The 19,932-nt window shown below is 32.3% G+C and overlaps 1 protein-coding gene across 4 annotated transcripts in view; it reads right to left on the bottom strand.

The window, feature by feature from the left end:
* The window catches only part of PTPRZ1 (protein tyrosine phosphatase receptor type Z1), a 246,362-nt gene that overhangs the window by 41,269 nt on the left and 185,161 nt on the right, over positions 1-19,932 (bottom strand). For all 4 annotated transcript variants that reach the window (XM_051963556.1, XM_051963555.1, XM_051963557.1 and 1 more), the window contains exons 13-14: positions 15,054-15,198; positions 203-294 (exon numbers count right to left, since the gene is read on the bottom strand). In XM_051963556.1, coding sequence (XP_051819516.1) covers positions 203-294; positions 15,054-15,198 — 237 coding nt within the window. The remainder of the gene's footprint in view (positions 1-202; positions 295-15,053; positions 15,199-19,932) is intronic.

The raw sequence follows: 19,932 nt of genomic DNA on the forward strand, positions 1-19,932 counted from the left end.
CAGGTAATATATATATATATATATATATATGTATATATGCTGAAAATAGTAACCATGAACTGCTGGTTATATTTTACGGCTAAAAAATAATAAATACTTCAAGATTATTTGACAATGCATTTGTCAAATTTGTCAAAGCATTTGACATTGTAGTTTTCTTTCATCATCAATAATTATTCACACAATAATTCAAAAGCATTACCTGAAATAGGAAAGATGGGTGTTGGAGGTGTAGAAATGACTCGAGGTGATGTACTATCTTCTAAATAAAAATGTGCAGTCTGAAAACATTTCCTAGAGAGAGAAGTTAGAGCAAATGGAATCATGAAATGTTTAAAATAGAAGAGAACATCTGGATCCTTAGAAAGTGATGACATTTCAACTCAGCTTAGCAAGCATATATTAAGTATGCACTGTTGTCAAGCATTGTGAACAATATATATATATATATGTATAAATATATAAAACTAAAAAAAAAACTTCAAAACACTTCTTAAATTGTACTAACAAATGCACTATAGAGAAATAGAATGGACTGAATGGTATTGTCGCTGTACCACCTCCCCCCACCCCCGGCCATTCATATTATTTTTACCTGTACCAGATGCAGAAGAAAGAGCAGAAATCAGACATATTGAAAGAAGAAAAGGCACTTGAAACTGTGGTACTAAATAGTACCTTTGTAGAGAAATGAAATCTCTCCCCAACCCAGCAAATCAGTCTTCCACTGAACTTCTATAATGGATCCCCTCCACTGTATAGGAACAGAAGTGAAGCTGGAAAGATGGTCTGAAATAATTTCTCCAGCATTTCTTGAGCCCTTTTCTATTTCAGATATTTAACTGCTTGTAAAATGAGGCATGCTGTGACTAAGAGGAACTGAGAGATCGCAGTGATACCATTTTGCTAATAATAATAATAATAATAAGTAGCCTCATATCTAATCTAGGCTAACATGGCAATGCCAGATACAAGCCAAGGAAATCATCAAGAAGCAGGCAACTAGAAGCAGGGGAGTTTTTCTTTCCAACAGATGCTAGCCTTGTTGATGAGGGGTTTAAGAATGAATACAAATGGAATCAGCTGCAACTCTGACCCAAGATGTAACTTGCATCTATTTTCATTCAGATAATAAGTAGCATCTGTTTAGAGCAAACTCCAAACTATTGAGAGGGGTAAATAACCAACTGCTGCTTTAAAGCAATGTAAAACATCCTTAATTAAAAAACTCAGATAATTAAACCTGTTAATGACACTCTTTGGCATGGCTTATTTAATTTATTTGAAATATTTTTTGCAAGTGGTTAATTTTAAATAGAAATATATGTATAAGTGAAAATAATAAATAACATTTATGAAATTCCAGTTTTAAGTATATAATGGTCCTAGTAGCTATTTTTAGTGACTTCTATATAGCTTAGCCTAATTTTTTTAAAACTGTAACTGGTTATTTACTCATCTTCTTAGCAATACACGGCAATGACATGCATGTGAAAAAGTAGAGAGATAGAGAAGGATAAACCTTTCAGGGGGAAATGATCCTGAATATGGATAAAGGGGAATAGAAAACAAAAAGGACTTAAAACTTTCCAGGGGTAATATGGCTTTACTTTTTCTCTAAGCTAGTGATTCACAAACCCTGGTTTCCAGACCCCTATACACTTTAAAAAATACTGACTATTCTCTAAAATAGCTTTTGTTTTAGTGGGTTTTATCTTCTGAGATTTACTGTATTGGAAATGAAAAAAAATCTTTGTGTTATTATCAAAATAGTTTTGACCTCAGGGATCCCCCGAAAGGAACTGGGGGACTTCTAGACCATACTTTAAGAACTACTTCTCTAAAGGAAGCATCCTAACTTCCTATTACTATTCCTCAGTAAGGCAGTTGGTGGCTTAGTGGATAGAGTGCTGGGTTTGGAGACAGAAAGACCAGATGTCAAATATAGCCTGTGATACTTACTAGCTCTGTTTGCCTCAGTTTTCTCAATTGTAAAATGAGGCAACAATAGCATCAACCTTGAAGGGTTGTTGTGAGGGTGAAATGAAATAATATTTATAAGAAAGTACTTAGCACAGTGGGCACTATATATTCTCCTCCCTTCCTCTCCCTTATGCGCCATACTTTTCAGATGTTTCACCAATTTTAGACTCACTCTAAGTTTTCAATATTACTCTTGATCTGTGTTAATACAACTTGTATGTTATGTCCCAGATTTGTTCTGGATCATAACCACATGTAGAGTGTATACTGGCTCTGCCTGGGTAAACTAGAATAGATGGGACTATTGTTTGCTATGATATAAATTCTACTTCCAATAATGCAGCTTAAGGTGTTACTCATTTCTTTAATAATCATACTGTGATGATGAAGGACATTAAGCTTGGCTAACTGAAACCCAAGGTCTTTTTCATACTATTTTGAAGTCAAATATATTTACATTTAAATAATTGATTTTTGGATCAAAATGCTGATGTTCCTATTTATTCTTGTTAAATTTCATTCATGTTGATTTTCTTGGTGTTACATTTTGGCATGACACATTTGACTCTTGATTTTATCAAACAAAAAATAGAGAGGAGTAAATAAGGTACTGGGGAGGGTTCTGTGGTATTCCCTACTTCTTCTAGGTTACCAGAGTAATTTAGATAGTCTTTCTGTATAAATAAAGGTGAAAAAGAAGCAGTTTTGAAACACTGCCCATTAATTTCATAAACATTCATTGAGTTTCCATTGAACTTGGGAGTCCCAAAAGGAAACAAGAAAGGCAGTCCCTACCCTTCATAACCCCTTATTTAAGGATGAACAAGTCATATGCAAATAGTAGATTAGTTTGACTGAAGCAGAGGGGCTGTTTAAAGAATTGTGGTAGCAATCCCTATGCCATTTAGTGAAGGGACATAGATATTGGACAATAAAGTCTATATCTGATAGGCACTGAGTCATTCATAACGATATTAATATTAGTTGAAACAATTTAAGGCACTGAAGTCATTGTTGGTCATATGATTAATGTTAGTTGAAACAATTTGCATGCTAAACAATGAAGCTCATAACACAGCATATTGATTTTTTTTAAGGAAAATAAAAACACTGAGCAAGTTAAAAAATAAACCAGATATCCAAATCAATGGAATTATTCCCCAAATTCAGAGTTTCATCACCTCTCAACTGGAATAATTTAAGTCTCTTAATTTATCCTCCCACCTCAAGACTTTCTGTAATACCTTCTTTTTTGGCAAGACATGTTAAGTGGCTTGCTCAGGGCCACACAACTAGTAACTGTCAAATGCCTGACGCCACATTTGACCTCAGGTCCTCCCAACTCCAGAGCTGGTGCTCTATCCACTGTGTCATTTAGCTGTCCTTCTATTATCCATTTTCCACTCGGGTACAAAAGTATTATTTCTAAAACACAGGTCTGACCATGTTATTTCCTTGTTCACTAAGCTGCACTGGCTTTACATCTCAAAAATAAGATATAAACTCTTCCCTCTAGTATATAGAGCCCTCTCTAGTATAGAGTATATAGAGCCCTGGCTCCAATCTATCTTGTAGCTTTATTACAATATTAATATTCTTCTCATACTCTATGGTTTAGCCAAACAAGCCTTCTTTCTATTTCTCTCTTATAATATCATCTCTCACATCCATGATTCTACAAAGACTCCCTCATGCTTGTAATATATTTCATTATCTATAGCTTTTGAAATCTCTGATTATCTTCAAAACTCAGCTTAAGAGCCACTCTATATCTCAGTTTCCAGTGACTTCTCATCAAATTACTTTGTATTATTTTCTACATATTTGTATGTGTACCTTTCACAAATGTCCTAAAGCAGTAAAATATTTTAATCATCAATGAAAAAGTTACCTATGTGTGCTTTAAGTACTGTCTTTAACACAGAAAGCACTTAAATGCATGTGTATTGATTGAGACAGTAGATGAAATGATAAGACCCATAAAGAAGACTTATCAGTAAGGATGGGAATTTAAAAATACTGCTGATTCATGGCTATGTAAAAAACATATTATTATTATTTTTAATCTGATTATGTTAATAAGAGAATCAAATTTAGAGATTGAAGATCATCTAGTTTAACTTTCTTATCTTGTAGATGAAGGATGTAAACCCAGAAAGATTTTATATCTTGCCACAGAATTGGCTAAAAAGTAGCAGAGCCAATACTGAGATCTAGGTCTTGTGATTCTAAATCTAGAGAAAAGATAATTAAAGGATAGATTAGTCCAGAGCCACTAGGTGTCATAGTAGATAGACTACTAATTCTGGAGACAGGAAGACTCATTTTCCTGAGTTCAAATCTAGCCTGGGACATCGTTTTGTATATATATACAAAACGATGTCCCAGGCTAGATTTGTTGACAAAGAATAAACTAAAGAATGTCCATCAACTGAAGGATAGTTGAACAAGTTAGGCTTTACTATTGTACCATAAAAATGACTAAAAGTATGATTTCAGAAAAATCTGGGGAGACTTGTATGAACTGATGCAGAATGAAGTGAGCAAAACCAAGAGATCCATTTATACAATGACAACAATATGGTAAAGACAACTTTGAAGACTTTAGGACTGATCTGAATAATGACCAAGCATGCTTTCAGAAAACTAATGATGAAATGCCATCCAGATAGATAGAGAGAGAGAGACAGAGAGAGAGAAAGATTCAGAATTCTGAATGAGACTTCTTTAATATACTTGACAAAGGACAAATTTGTTTTTTATAAGCTACACATTTTGTAAACAGGATTTTGGTTTTCTTTAGTTGGAGAATGGGAGTAGATTAGAAGAAAAGATGGCAGATTTTAACTGATTGAAAAAAAATTTATAAATATGATATTTAAGATTTCACAAAAGTTCATTGACATGTAAGTCCCTGTTATGAGATCTCCCAGAACTTTACTACCTCACAGAAGTATATAGGAGTAAGATGCTACTTGTTCCTGAGAACTAATTATTAAATTTTCAGTTTGAGCATGTACCTTGGAAATTGGGCAAGAGTTATAAATCTGGGCTTGATTTGCTGTTTTATTAATTGTCTAGAAATAAGAAAGTAATGGAGAAGATATTAATCATTCATTTTAAACATAAGAGCATGTAATATATATGTTTTTTTTTCCTGGAGAGCCAGTTGTTAAACATTACCAGTATACCCCTGCTTATGGCCATTCTGTCTACTCTAAGAATTGTTGTGAGGAAAGTAATTTTAAAAAGTTATAATTATTGGGGTTTTTTCTTATGTGTTTCAAAGATATATTCTCAGAACACTTTAAAAATTAATAGGAGTACATGTTTGTATATGTATTTATTGATGTATAGAAATAGTGTTACCTTCTCAAAATAGAAGAAACAGTGCAATGAAGAGGAAAGAGCAGTAGGTTTGGAATCAGATAATATTACTTTAAGTGCAACTGTTGCTTCCATCCTGTGTGATTTTGGGCCAACTCTTTTACTTCTCTGGGCCTCATTCCTTTCTTTAAGATAAAGAAGTTGGAAGAGATGATCTTAAAGGCCTCTTCTAGCTCTAAATATATGAATGGAAGTTACTTATCCATTGTACTTTATCATTTTCTCATTTCTCCACTCCAAAATAGACCATGGATATCATTGCTAGCATTGTTTTTTGTCTTTGGGATTGGAAAGATTATTGGTTCTTATTCAAAGAGTATGAATCAAACCTAATCATGCTTATATCTGAGTATTGATAGAAGAATTAAATATGTGAGTTTCAAAAGATCAGTGGAAGTAATCCCTAGATTACAGCAGGCTGAATCTGGTCAGCCCTCTGCCACCTCGCTATCTATAAATGAATTACAAACTGTTGTGTTTAATTTGAATCAATAACATTTTCTCCATCATTTTAAACATTCTAAACAATTAACAAAATAATAACTCATTCCCTGATTTGTCAATATTTGCCTATTTCCAAGATGCAAATGTACACTGAAAATTTAATAATTGGCTTCTTCATGCATGAATTCCAGACAAAAACCTTATAATGTATGTGGTTGAATCTAACTCATATTTAACAAAACTTGAGAGGTGGGTACTACAGGTATTATTATCCTCATTTTACAGAGGAGGGACTGAGTCTCTAAGATGTTAAGTAACTTGTAAAACAATCTAGATTTGAATCCAGGTTTTTCTGATTTCGTGTCAAAAGCACTTTCTACTAATATCCTCTGCTCCTTAAAGATTTGTGCATTATACCTTAAGGAAAGTTGGAGTGGGATTTGAGGTAGGATAAAAGAATTAGCATCCCTCCGACTTTAGAGAAAATCTAACTCTTAATTATTTCATTTTTTTGAATGAGGAAACTGAGAATCATAATCAAGGTTGTACATAAGTGGCAGCGCCTGGATTCAAGATCACATTTCAATACCTTCATCACTTTAATATCCTATAATCCTATAGTATAAGTGAATATGTTTTCCCTTGATTTTGTTTCTGCTTTAAAATTTATACCCCTTTCTCCTTCTGAACAGCCAGTTATGCATTGTTTTTTGCTGAAGACATTTCACATCTTTTCAATGAGGGATTGTCACATGTAAATTATGCCCCAAAACATCTGGAAAACTATTTCAAAGCATATTATTTAATATATAAGAACATTCAACATCGATATTCCATCTGTTCTGTATAAGTAGCAAACATCTTCACGACTATGTGCTAAGTGTTGATAACTATGTCTCCCGCTAATTATCACCAGGCTATGAAGAAAAAAGTGATGACTGTTTTAAACTTGCAGCCATAGGTCCTATCAATCAATGTTAACCTGATTATTTAATTTACACCTTTTCATCACAGAAAGCATTTATATCTAAAACCTGGAAATATGAAATTCCTATTACATTTTTGAATACTTGTAAAAATATGAAACAATAATCAATGTGCTGCATTTGTTATAAAGACTTTATAAAACTTCTCTGTAAGGTCTTGTTCACTTTTATAATTTTCAGCTTCTAGAAAGTGGATTTATGATGAATCTAACTTAGAAGATTGTTCTTAAGTGTAGGTGAAAGTCAAGAGTTAAGTAGTCAAGTAGAATAAAAAAGAGAAAAATACTCAAGTCTCTTCATACCCACATTTTATACCTTATAAATCAGTTTCAAACATCTCCATGATTGCTACCCATGACAGAATGAAGACAATCCTTTTATGGGTATTCATTCTTAGCCTAACAACTACTATACTCTGACAACATAGGGGATTTTCTTGGGGGAAATATTGGAATGATTTGTCATTTCCTTCTCTAGTTTAAGTGACTTTCCTGGAGTCATATAACAAGTAAGTTTCTGAGACTGAATTTGAACTTGGTTCTTGTTGACTATAGATCCAACATTCTATCCAATGAACCACCCTAGCTGCCTCCGATATCATCATTTACTGCTTATCAAATTTAATTGGTAAAAGTTTTAATTAATCAAGATATATCAACATACATTTATTACATTTCTACTTTGTGCCAGGCACTGTACTAAGTGTTAGGGATGCAAAGAAAAGCAAGAAATAGTCCTCAAGGAGCTTACACTCTAACGAAGGGATCAACATACAGACAACTGTGAACAAGTAATATATGAGAGAATAATAACAGCTAACCTAATTAAGAAGCTTCAGTGCACTAGGCTATCTGCTAGATAATGAAGAAAAAATAAAGATAAGAAGGACAAGGTTCCTGCCTTCAGGATTATAATCTGGTGGGTAATAAACATATAAAGTAACTGTCACAATGGCAGACAGATGGCAGTGACCCTGAAGTCAGGAAGACCTGAAATCAATATGACTCTGGACAAGTTACTTAATCCTGACTGTACCCTTCAAAAAATAGACACAAAAAAGTAATTGCCACAAAATGTAAGCATTCCAAAGGAAAGAGAGATGACTTCTGGAATAAAGGGAGGAATAAAGGGAGGCCCTCAGAGAAATGATTACAAAGACTTTCTAATGGTTTCCCTTGCATTTAGTTTCTCCCCTCTTCAGTCAATCCACCATGCTAGGTCTTGAAGAACAGATCATGGGATCCTAAATGGGATATATTTCAACAGGTGGAGAAGTGGGTATGACAGTACGATAGTCCAGTAGAAAAGCAAAGGAATGTTCTGGATATGGGCAAAATTATAGTTTGGTTGTAGTATATAATAAGACTGGAAAGGTCTATTGGAAGTATATTGCAAAAGGCACTCCATGAATGGAAGCCTGAAGAATTTTGACTTTATTTGGTACACAACAGATATATAAAACACTTTTCAATCAGTTATTTTATTTGGTTGTCTCAATGATTATTAGAGATAGCTGGATACATAGTGCAAAGGAGGAGTTAGGAAGTCCTGCCTCTGACACATACTACAAATAAATTACTTGATCTCTTAGTAAATCAGGTAATTCTCTAAAACTATTAATTACAGATTTTAACGACTAATCAGTATTGATGAAGATGTTACCATAGTGGGGAATTTCCCTTCAAGATGAATCATAGATCAGAGCCAATAATGAAAATAAAAACAAAAAATTTCAATAGAATGATATTTATATGACTAATTTCAGATTTGCTAAGTACACTGCATATATTGCTTCCTGTAACCCTCACAGCAACCAGATGAGGCAGGAACCACAGATATCACCCCCATTTCATATACAGAAAAACTGAAGGTTGAAGAGGTTGACTGGCTTCACAGAATTGTAAGAGACATCTGAGGTCATCAAGACTAAGAGAGGTCAAGTAATTTCCATTTCCAGGATGACACAAGACATAAATCCAAGCACAAGGATCTGAATCCAAATCTTCGGATTCCAAATCCACATGAAGAGCCAAGGATGAAATCTGAACCCAGGATTTCTGAATTCCATACCTAACATTCCTTACTGACTTCTGTGATATGGGGAAAAGATTTCAAGTTTTTCAGCAAAGGAGCACTCAGATCATAGCTGTAGAGAAGGAAGGTTATTTTGGGTAGCAGTGATTAGAGGGGGGAAGGGATGAGTAGGTGGAGGGACAGAAACTGTCACAGAAAAACCATTTAAAAGTCTACAACAATAGTTCAAGGGAGAGATAATGAGGAAAGGAGAGAGGTAATTTGGCTAGAGGCTCTGGGAACAGAAATCTTAGCCCTGAAGGGAGAGTTATTCAGCACCAAAAAATCCCCAGGGCTTGAAAACCAATTCTATTTGGGGGAAGGAGGAAGCAAAAAGTCATAAGTCAAAGATGACTCCTGGTTTCTCCATGTTACCATTAACAGAAATAGGGAAATCAAGAGTAGGAAAGAATTCAGGTGGAAAGATATTGGTTTTGCTTCAGGCCTAAGTTCTTGTTGATGTTAAATCAATTTCTTCTATAAAATAATTTCATCTTGTACAAAGAGAGCAGCTATCTAGAACAGAATTCATTATCTTTCCGTATTTCTATCCAAGACACATCAGCCTTCTAGTCACATAGGTTTCAATCTAGAAATCATTCTCAACCCTTTACTCTTACTTATCTCACCTTTTTATGTTCAAATGACCAAATCTTGACCATTCTCCCTCCTGAATAACTTTTAATCCTCTTTATAATTATACCAACCTAGTGTAGGCCTTTATTCCTCATAGAAATGATTACAAAGACTTTCTAATGGTTTTCCTTGCATTTAGTGTCTCCCTTCTTCAGTCAATCCACCATGCAGTTGACAAACTGATAATCCTAAAATGTAGATCTGATTATGTCATTCCTCCACTCAAAAAACTTCATTGGCTTCCTAATGCTTTCTCTGTTTGGAATTTATAGCCCTTTACAATTTGATAAAACCGTCTCTCAAAGATGATTACATAGTAATCTTTTATATGAATTGTAAATTCCAGCCAAACTGGCCTTGTTCATATTCCCCAAACATGATGTCATTTCCCACCTCCATAACTTTGCCCAGATTGTCCTTGGCTCTCTCTCTCTTTCCCTCCAACTCCTGGAACCCCTACTTTCCTTCAAGGCTCAGTTCAAACACCATCCTCTTCAAAAGGCCTTCAATAATTCCCTCAGTTATTAATCCCTGCCTCAAAAGACCATTTAAAAAGTTTATGTTTGTTTTTATTGGCTTAATCTTACCAAATCTATTTTTGTAATATCTCTCCTCTCTTACTAACTTTTCTCCTCTGAAATTCATCATTCTAGTGCACGTCCCTGTTACCTCACATCTAGATTACTGCAAAAGACTGCTAGTTGGCCCCCATCCTCGAATATCTCCCCATTTCATTTTCCATTCAGATGTCAAATTAATTTTCCTAAAGCACAGTCTAACTATGACCCCCTTTCCCCTTCTACCCACCATTCAATCAAATCCAGTAGTTCTGTTTCCCCTCTAAGATCAAATATAAAACCTTCAGTTTAGCTTTAAAGTTCTTCCTGACCTTCCCCTTCCTATCTTTCCAGGCTTCTTAAAGGAGGAGATTAGGTTGTGAAGAAATTTAAATGCCAAACAGCATTTTGTATCTGCTCTTGGAGGAAATAGGAAGCTACTAGAGTTTATTGAATAGAGACTGATATTTTAGGGAAAATCTCTTTGGTGACTGGCTAGAGGATGCAGGCATTGAACATGAAGCAAGATTTGAGGCAGACTAACCCACCAGCAGACTACTGCAGGTGTGAGGAGATAAGGGTCTGCACCAGAGTGATGGCAATGTCAAAGCAGATAAAGGGGTGCATTGGAGAAATGTAGCAAGGGTGAGATCAATAGATTTTGTTAGCAGATTGTGTATGGGGGAGAAAGGTGGAAGATAGTGGTAATTTGAAGATGACACTTAGGTTGTGAGCCTAAGGAACTGGGAGAATGATATTGTCTTCTACAATAATAAGGGAGATCATAGGAAAGGGTAAAGATAGTAATTGAATCCATGGGAGCTGATGAGATCATTAAGTATAGTACAGAGAGAGAGGAGAGAAGAGGATTCAGGATAGAATTCTGTGGGACAATTTGTGGTTAAAGGGAGTGATGTAGATGAAGATCCAGCAAAAGTGACTGAGGAGTGGTGAGATAGGAAGAAATTCAGGAGAAAGTGGTATCTGGAAAACATATAAAGAAGAGAGGATCAAAGAGGCTGTAGAGAGATCAAGGAAAATGATGGTTTGATTGGCTTCTGCAAGAACTAGTTCATACCACCTTTACTGCTAACACATTGAACTTATTTAAGATAGAAAAACTCAGCAAGGACATATTTACTAAATGAATCAAATTTTATCTTTTCCCAAATATTTTATTAATTTTACTATCACTTTGCTTGAAAATTTTCATATAGATGTATGTATGTATATATACATGAATAAATGTGCATTTACACATCTTGTATAATACATATATAATACATATTGCATCAATGTTTTATATATATATATATTGTTTCTATATATACATGTATTAGTTTTTGGCTAATGTCAGATAATAAAGACTCAGAAAAGAAAGTTCTTGCTACCAAAGTAATTGACAACGTCAATTGGTTTAATATCAGAAATTGATGTTTTATCAGTGAAAATGATATTTAAGAAAGGGTTTTGCTTACAAGCAAGAATCCTTGCCTAACAATTGTGGGACCTCTCCATCAGACTTTCAGCTGATTTTCCGAATGTTGTGTCTCTTCCATTAGCAAATGAAGTGTTTGAGAGAACAAGTCATCTTATTTTTTTTATTTGTATCTTTGGAGTTTATCACAGCATGTTGCACATAGGCTTCATTTAGGTATTAACAATGGAGTAGTTCTATAACACTACTTGATAAAGAGGATTATTTAGTTTAGAAATCTACTATCCAACTCATTAAAAAGAATTGTGGTGGTGTCCAATCAATCAACTTTGACAGACAAATCAATGATTAGTTGGTTTTATATCTTTAAACAAAAGATTTGTATAGATGTGAACTACTTTAGTAAAAGGACTGATCAGACCAATTTTGCTTTATCTTAAATAAGCCACATTAAAATACAGCATGGGCAAATCACTTTATTCAACAGATGAATTCCTAAAATTTTGTACGTAAACTCAGTTTTGGCAGATCAGTTCTTTCTGGATCTTACAGGAGCTTACTATTTAAAGAAACTCTATTGGAAATATTTCATGTAAATTTTCTTGATTTTTTAAAAAATAAAGTATGTAATTTATTTTAATCAAGCCATAGTTTCCCATGCTGGAAGAAATATTTGAATATGGAAAAAAGTAAAATCAAATTAATATTTGTATCTACATGGGGATGGGGAAGTGGAAATAAAATGTATTTTTAGTTGTAGGCACTTTTTTGCTTAATTTCAAGGCAGAAACACATGAATGAATCTATTAAAGCATAATGGGAGAAGTCTCCAGCATATAAGTTCACTAGTATGTAACACAGAAGATAAATTAGTCTATTGGAATTTTGTCCTATTTTAAATGTTAACCTTCTCTTTGGTTATTTGTGTATAAGTAATGCAAGATCTGATTTACTGACACAAGTCAGCAAGGAAGCAATGAATGAAAATAGAATTGGCCTGTAAGTTAGGAGACCCATATTCAATCTTTATAGTTACTATTATATATATGACCTTAGACAAAGCATTAAGTGATTTAACTTTTGTAAGTTAGTTTGTTCACAGAAGCTAAAGTTCTTTTAGGGAAATCAACCCCAAAGAAACTCAAACAGAATCAAGTTCAAGAAGTAAGAAAAAAGAAGTTGGGCAAGATATAGCTAGAAAGCAGTTCATGTCAAAAAGAATGATGTCTCAGTATACTGTTGGTTTAATAAAAGTTAACAGTGTGATCCAGAAGCCTTAAAAGTTAATGTGATTTTAGGCTGCATTACAAAGCAGAAAAATCACTTCTAGCTCTTATTTTGTCACATCAGGAATAATGGGTTTAAATCTGGATACCACATTTTAGGAAAGCCATTTGTTAGCTGGAAAATGCACATAGGAGAGAAAACATAATGGTGAATAGCCTTAAGTATAAATTGTCATATGAAAATCAATTGAAGGAATTAAGGATGTATAATCTAGAGAGGAAAGCAATAAGAGAAGGGAATCTATAAGCTGTCTTCAGATATTTGAAGGGTTATTTCATGGGAAATGATTTAAACTTTTTCTTCTTGCCCTCCAAAGAAAAACTAAGAGTTATGGATGAAAGCTGTAAAGAATACATTTAAAAAAATAAATTAGTCATTCAAAAGTAGAAAATATTTTCAGGAGGAGGTAATGGGTTCTCTTTCTTTGGGGACCTTTAATTGAAAAGTGGAAGATGACCTCTTGTTAAAAGGTAATATAGAGGGTATTATTGTTCAGTGATGGGTTGGTCTAGATAGTATTGGAGGCTCCTTAATAAAGCAGATCCTATAATTCTGGTCTGCAGAAGTCATATATTCATGAAATGATTTGAATAACATGAAAATAAAGTCCTTGTAATTGTATTTCTTTGAAGTGTAGAGGGAAGATAATACATCATATTAATATGGGCAAAGATAAAAATTAATTAACGTATAGGATTAAGATGACTACTACTTGAATATTATATTCCACTTTTTAAAATAAGTATAAAATAAGATTTATTTTTAGCAATGCTCTAACATAACTAAATACCTACTACATAAGTATATCATTCTCATCTCTATCTCCATGACTTCCATTAGCCTGATTTTCCTGCCTTGTATGTTTCCTCATCTCTTTACTTATCCTAATCCTCCTTGTCCATTAAGACACAATTCAAATTCTCTACATTTTCCTTGAAAATCTCAATCTTCTTATAAATTCGAAAGACTTCTCCTTTCTTGCTACATTACTTATTGTCTACTCCAGACATTTTGATGTTTAAAAATATACTTTCTTATATTTCTCTATATGTCATGTATCAATAAGGAATTTATTACATATGCCAACTGAATTAGAAGGTAAGGCACCTTGAAGGCTGGGAGCATGCGTTATATTTCTTTTGTATTCTTAAGTTCCTTATATATTGAAGGCATTTAATAAATATCTGTGGAGTGAAATTGAGATGAACAATTCTGGAAAACATATCAGAAATGGATATGTCTATTACAATATGAAGCTATAGAAAAATGAGAAAGAATGAGTTAACTATACAACTTCAGAGTAAAATGTTCTAATTTACCAATCAGTGAAATATATCCATCTTTCTGAGTTTAGCTATAGTATCATTCCATACAAAGCCTTGTTTTAATATATACTTTGATATATACATACATACATATATATGTATGTATGTATATATCAAAGTACATATATATATATATATATATATCCCTTCCTCCTTCTCTTTATATACACACATACACACAGATATAGATACAGATATCTTATGGCCCATATCATATTCCCCACTCAGAGCTATGCCATCTGTGTCTCTCTTTAGAGTATACATAATTTAAGATATGATTTGTCCTTAAGAATCATAATACAGTATAAGAGCTAATCATCTTTCCTTTTTAATACATCCCATAAAGGAAAAAATGCACCCAAACCCAGTTAGTCTTAGACTTTTCTCCTAAATTCAGTATTGTCCTTCCACTTTAATTTTAGCAAACTAATACTTTTTTCTTTATGAGCTGATATATAATTGAGTAGTTCTTAATTATGTATATGATAAAACTCATGCAAAACAAGGGATTACAGTTAAATCACTATATGTTGCTATTTCTATATTAATTTTTCTAAAGCATGTACTTAAAACATGTAGTTGGTTAAAATTATTATTGAGATTAATTTTAGCAATGATATTTTCTTGTCTGTTACTTGTCAACATGAAAATGTAATTGTCAAAATAATTCATCTAAAACAACCAGAACCAAAGCTCTTTAATTTTACCTTTATCTTCTTACTTTAATTATGGAAATCAATCATCCCCTTCATTAAATCTTTATGTACACAAGATGGCAACTTGTTCATGACTACTCTGAGAAATAATTAAAGTTCTGAGAAAATCTACTTTAAAAAACCTTTCACATCTGCTTATAGAGCATGCTGTAGTAAATCATTATTTCACTAATCAGAACAAAATCCGAATTATGTGCAGTATGGAAAATCAGATAACTTACCTCCAATAGATGAGAATACCCACTAGAACCACTAGACAGATAAAAGTCAGGGCTGATACGATCACAAGAGGAATAACTGTCTTCTTCTCTGATTCCAAACCCTCAGCTAGACCAATACGAGATTCATGGCTACTATTACTTGCTTCTGCAAGTCAGAGAAAATTGAGACAGTTTATACTTAAGCACAAGGAAAAGTCACAGAATTACTGAATTGTAAAACTATATATTTCTACTTACCTCATATGTTTTGACTCTATAATATCATGTTAGATGAATATGTTTATAAATACATTTATGGAAAGAAGACAATAAGTAAAATAGACTTCTTGAACAGAAGAAACATGTTAGCCCAATAGTAAATGACATATCACTTTCTTGGAAACTACAGTTTGTATATTTTTTACAAAGGCAATTAAGAATTCAAGAAAAGTATCCATTCCTAAAACAAATTTAGCAAAGGTTGCAAATATTTTTATTAAATCATTAAATATCTTTACAACCTCAAAATTATTTGCAATTATTTCTCTTTTCAATTAAATCAAATCTTAATGCAACAACACTTCTTGAACTGACTGCTTCACTTTATTTAAAATTATCTTGACTTTGACTAATAGACTATTTAAAATTTTTATTATGAGATCCTTCTCTTTCTATTTTTCCTTTATCAAAAAACCCAAAGTACTACATGTGAATTGAAGAATCATGTAGTCCCAATAAATCACTTTTAGTTTAAAAAATACTAAACAATAAGAATATATAAATCCATTCTTCACATTAATTAAAAGGCGTGAAAAATATGATACTTCTTTTGTGACTAGAGTTTATACACAAAACTATATTCTCACCTGTATTATCACTATTACATGGAAATAATATTTCACTGATGTTATGGTTACTTAATTCCCATACTGTAGAATGAAATTGAGCTATTAACAGTTCTTGCCTTATATTTCACATGGTACTTAGTAGGAAAGAAAGTTTAAGAATCCACTGAACCCTTCATTAGAATCACTTCCTCAAAGATAATGGATTGCACTTCTATTGCATGGGGAGCTCCTTGACCTGATACATATACTTGGAAAAGCTCATAAAAGAAGTAATTGGTTTTCATCATTCAATAAAACTGGCATAGTTGATGTTTCCCTAATGATCATCATACTACCAGAAATAAAGTACATGGGGAATCAATTTAATTATAAACATTTTAAGGAATACAAAATTAAAGAACAAAGCCAAGAAATAAAATGTGATCTTGAAGTATATCAAATAATACTTAAGAAAAAAGAAAACTCTTACAGTACTATAGGAGTGGTGACTTGATATTGTTTAATTTTAACAGGCTCAAAGTTTGATTTTTTTTTTAATTCACCACCTCCCAAAGGAAAAGAACTTTTGCTGACAAATATCACATGATGCTCTTATGTAGGAAGAAAGAAAATATAACCTAGGTCTATATTTAAATTGTAGTCCTTTTATCTACAAGAAATAACAGAGTATATGACTACTTTCATAGAAAAACGACATTGACATTTATAAAAAGCCTGCATATTAGCTCAGTTTGTGGCAATCCTTTTAAATAAGTTTTCTAGCAAATTAATTTTTTAAAATCATTTTTAACATTACTGATATTTTGGTTCTATCTGATGATGAAAAAAGTTCAAGTTATTGGGCTGTCCCAATGCCAATTCTTTGCCTGTTTTTTTCTTCTTCAGCCCTGCCCTCACTAACTAGCTATAGAATTTCAGTTTCTCTTATGGTTAATATGCTTAGCCCATTGTGGAAGGCATAATTCTTAACTACTATTCATTTCCATAGAAAAGAATAATGGACTGCTGAACTGCTCAATAGGATGCTCAACCAGTTAGATAATTTGGGGAATAGAGTACTGATCCTGGAACTAGAAAGGACTGCTCTTGTCCCAGACATTTAATTAGCCCATGATCCTGAGCTAATTACTTAAACTTCTGTTTTCTTCAGTTTCTTCAATTGTAAAAGGGGGCTACCTTCCAGCCTTCTTCTGAGGATTAAAAGAGGTTATATTTGTAATTTACCACAATGTCCATCTGATGTACATTGGACTACGTGATTAGTCCTCTTTTTATGATTCTGAATAAAAATATTTAATATTGGAAAGGTGAATCTTAAGATTGTTTTTGTTTTTGATGTTAGAGTAGTGATATGTGACAACATATACAAAAGACAGAAAAAAAGTAAAACATTGAGCTATGTCACCCCTAACTGTACCAAAGGACAGCATTTCTGTTAATGAGGCTAGAATCATTGGCTGGTACGATCACAGTTACTATATTCTCCCATTTTAGACATTTGATTAGATTGATACATAACTCATGATTATCAATTTTTTTGGAATTAAATGACAAGAAAAAAAAATTTCGACTCATTTTGGAAGTACCACTTGGTCAGCTATTGAATTGTCACAATAGAACAGCACTATGTAGAAACTAACTTATTCAGTATTTTTAAATATCTGAATGTTTTGCCAACTTATTCAAAATGATTTTTTTTTTACTTTTCAACCAGATTATTTTGATATTTTGGAAAAACGACATTGACATTTATAAAAAGCCTGCATATTAGCTCAGTTTGTGGCAATCCTTTTAAATAAGTTTTCTAGCAAATTAATTTTTTAAAATCATTTTTAACATTACTGATATTTTGGTTCTATCTGAAAGGTAATACCACAATATGCTCTTTGAAAACATATATATAACAAGATAAATATATAAAAATATACACACACAACAATGCAACTATTCAAGATATGAAATGCTTAGTCAATCAGAATGACACTTAATAATCAATAGATATCTTTCCCTGCTAAATGTAACAGCTGTTTATGCAAAGTAAATTTAGCTTATTTGATATCTACTCATTATTTTATCAAGGAAATTGGAAATTCATTAATAACCAGTTGGATAATAAATGATAAATACTAATACATGAAATAGTCTTTGAAAATAAAATGTAAAATTGGAGTCTTAGGTATGATAATTATATATATATATATATAAATTATAAACATGGTGAAAAAACAAGGACATATTTGAATTTTGGATATTATTAGAAGAGAATATTACTTCTCTGAAAAACTTCTGTTGGGAACAACTGTGGGCTAGTTGTGTCATACATGTAGAATTCAATTCCAGATATAACTATATGACAAATTTTTACCAAAAAAGGGTTCTTTCAAAAATTTAATGTCTTTTAACTTTAATCACTAGTATTAGATCATACTATATAATACTAAGTTGATAATAGAAATTATGTTCCACTTTTCTTCTCATTGGTGGGTAAATATCAATATAATAATTTTTATCAGCAAATTGTTTTCAGAAAGTCATTTAAGAGTGACTAACTGGTTTGTAATTGATCCAGAATGGTACCATATCTACCTGTCAGGAAAATATATTAATAATGAATGATAATCTAAAAAAAAAAAACCAAGAAATAGATGGATTCTTGAAATTGTCCTCTAAAACTCATCTTCTGTTTAAGCTTTGACAACACGACAGAATTTGAAAATTCTGAAACAATCAAATTGAAAAAAAAAAAAACCCACATTAAAAGCACTACAAAATTTTCAGCTAGAGAGTGCTCCACCTATTAGCCCTAACAAATGCACCAAAATATCTCAATTATGAATTCATTATAAATGTAAATGTCAGAGTTTTAACTGTTGAAATTTAAATGTAATATTAAATAGGCAAAGTTTGATTGCAGAGAAACCTCATGACCAAAATGTACCCACTTTTAATTGCTGCTGTTGCATTAAAGAAAATATGCAACATAATTTAGTGGACGAAAATAACATAGAGAAAAATTCTTTAATGAGGTTGACGTCTAGGTGCTGGGTTATAAACAGAAGCTATTAGTAAGTCAAGCAACATGTTAAACAGTATTTTTTGAAGTACTGTCAAGATTTCAAATCTTTTCATTGCTAATTACAAATAATGTTCCCTTAAATTTAATTAAAGCAAACTATAAATAACATGATCCCTTTGGTGTAATTAACTTGTATCCTTATGTGCATAATGAACCTATTTTTTTTAATTCTTAAGAAAAATGTGTATTATGTATGTTTTAAACATGTTTTTTTAATCTAACTAACACAGCAATTATTACAAAATTAAAAAAATTAACTTTACAGAAAAAACATTCTTTGATTTTTATTTTTTATATGATTATGATCATATCACTGATATATGAATGCCTTCAGGAACACTAGGTAGAAGGGAATGGTGCAGTATTTTGTTGCCTGATACTGCCCTCTTCAGGCAACACTGAGAATCAACCAAAGAGAATGTAAAAAATTTTAAGTTACTGTAACATGCTATTCATTTTTTTTTTTTTAATGGCTCATTACAGTTTAATCCAAAGAAGTCAATTTATTACTCATTTTTGGAAATTTATGATTGTCTTATGGCTGCTTAAAATAATTGTGTAATCATTTTTGGAAGGGCTGAAGGATATTAGCTAATCAAGATATTTTAGACCTAAAGGCTTCTAGGATAAAATTTTTAAAAACTGAGAATTACAAAGAACATTGTTCTAAAATTTCTGAAATAGTCAATCTTTACAAGCTTACTTAAATATTTAAATTTTTGCCTATATTGACAGTTTGACAGCCATTCCTTGGTAGATGGTATCATGGTTTGTAGTAGCTTAAAAACTTAATTAACTGATATGTAACATTCTTGTGGTCAGCTTCTCCAAATGGAAGGAGATTGGTCCTCAGATAAAGACCCAGAGTCTAGGGTTTGTACCTCTACATGGAGTCATTCCAGCTTGTTAGGAACTATACCAATTTGTGTTTCACTAGGATATTCTTGAAAAAACTTGATGCTAAGATGCATCATTG

The sequence above is a fragment of the Antechinus flavipes genome, chromosome 5 (assembly GCF_016432865.1).
Source record: "Antechinus flavipes isolate AdamAnt ecotype Samford, QLD, Australia chromosome 5, AdamAnt_v2, whole genome shotgun sequence".
NCBI classification, from domain to species: Eukaryota; Metazoa; Chordata; class Mammalia; order Dasyuromorphia; family Dasyuridae; genus Antechinus; species Antechinus flavipes.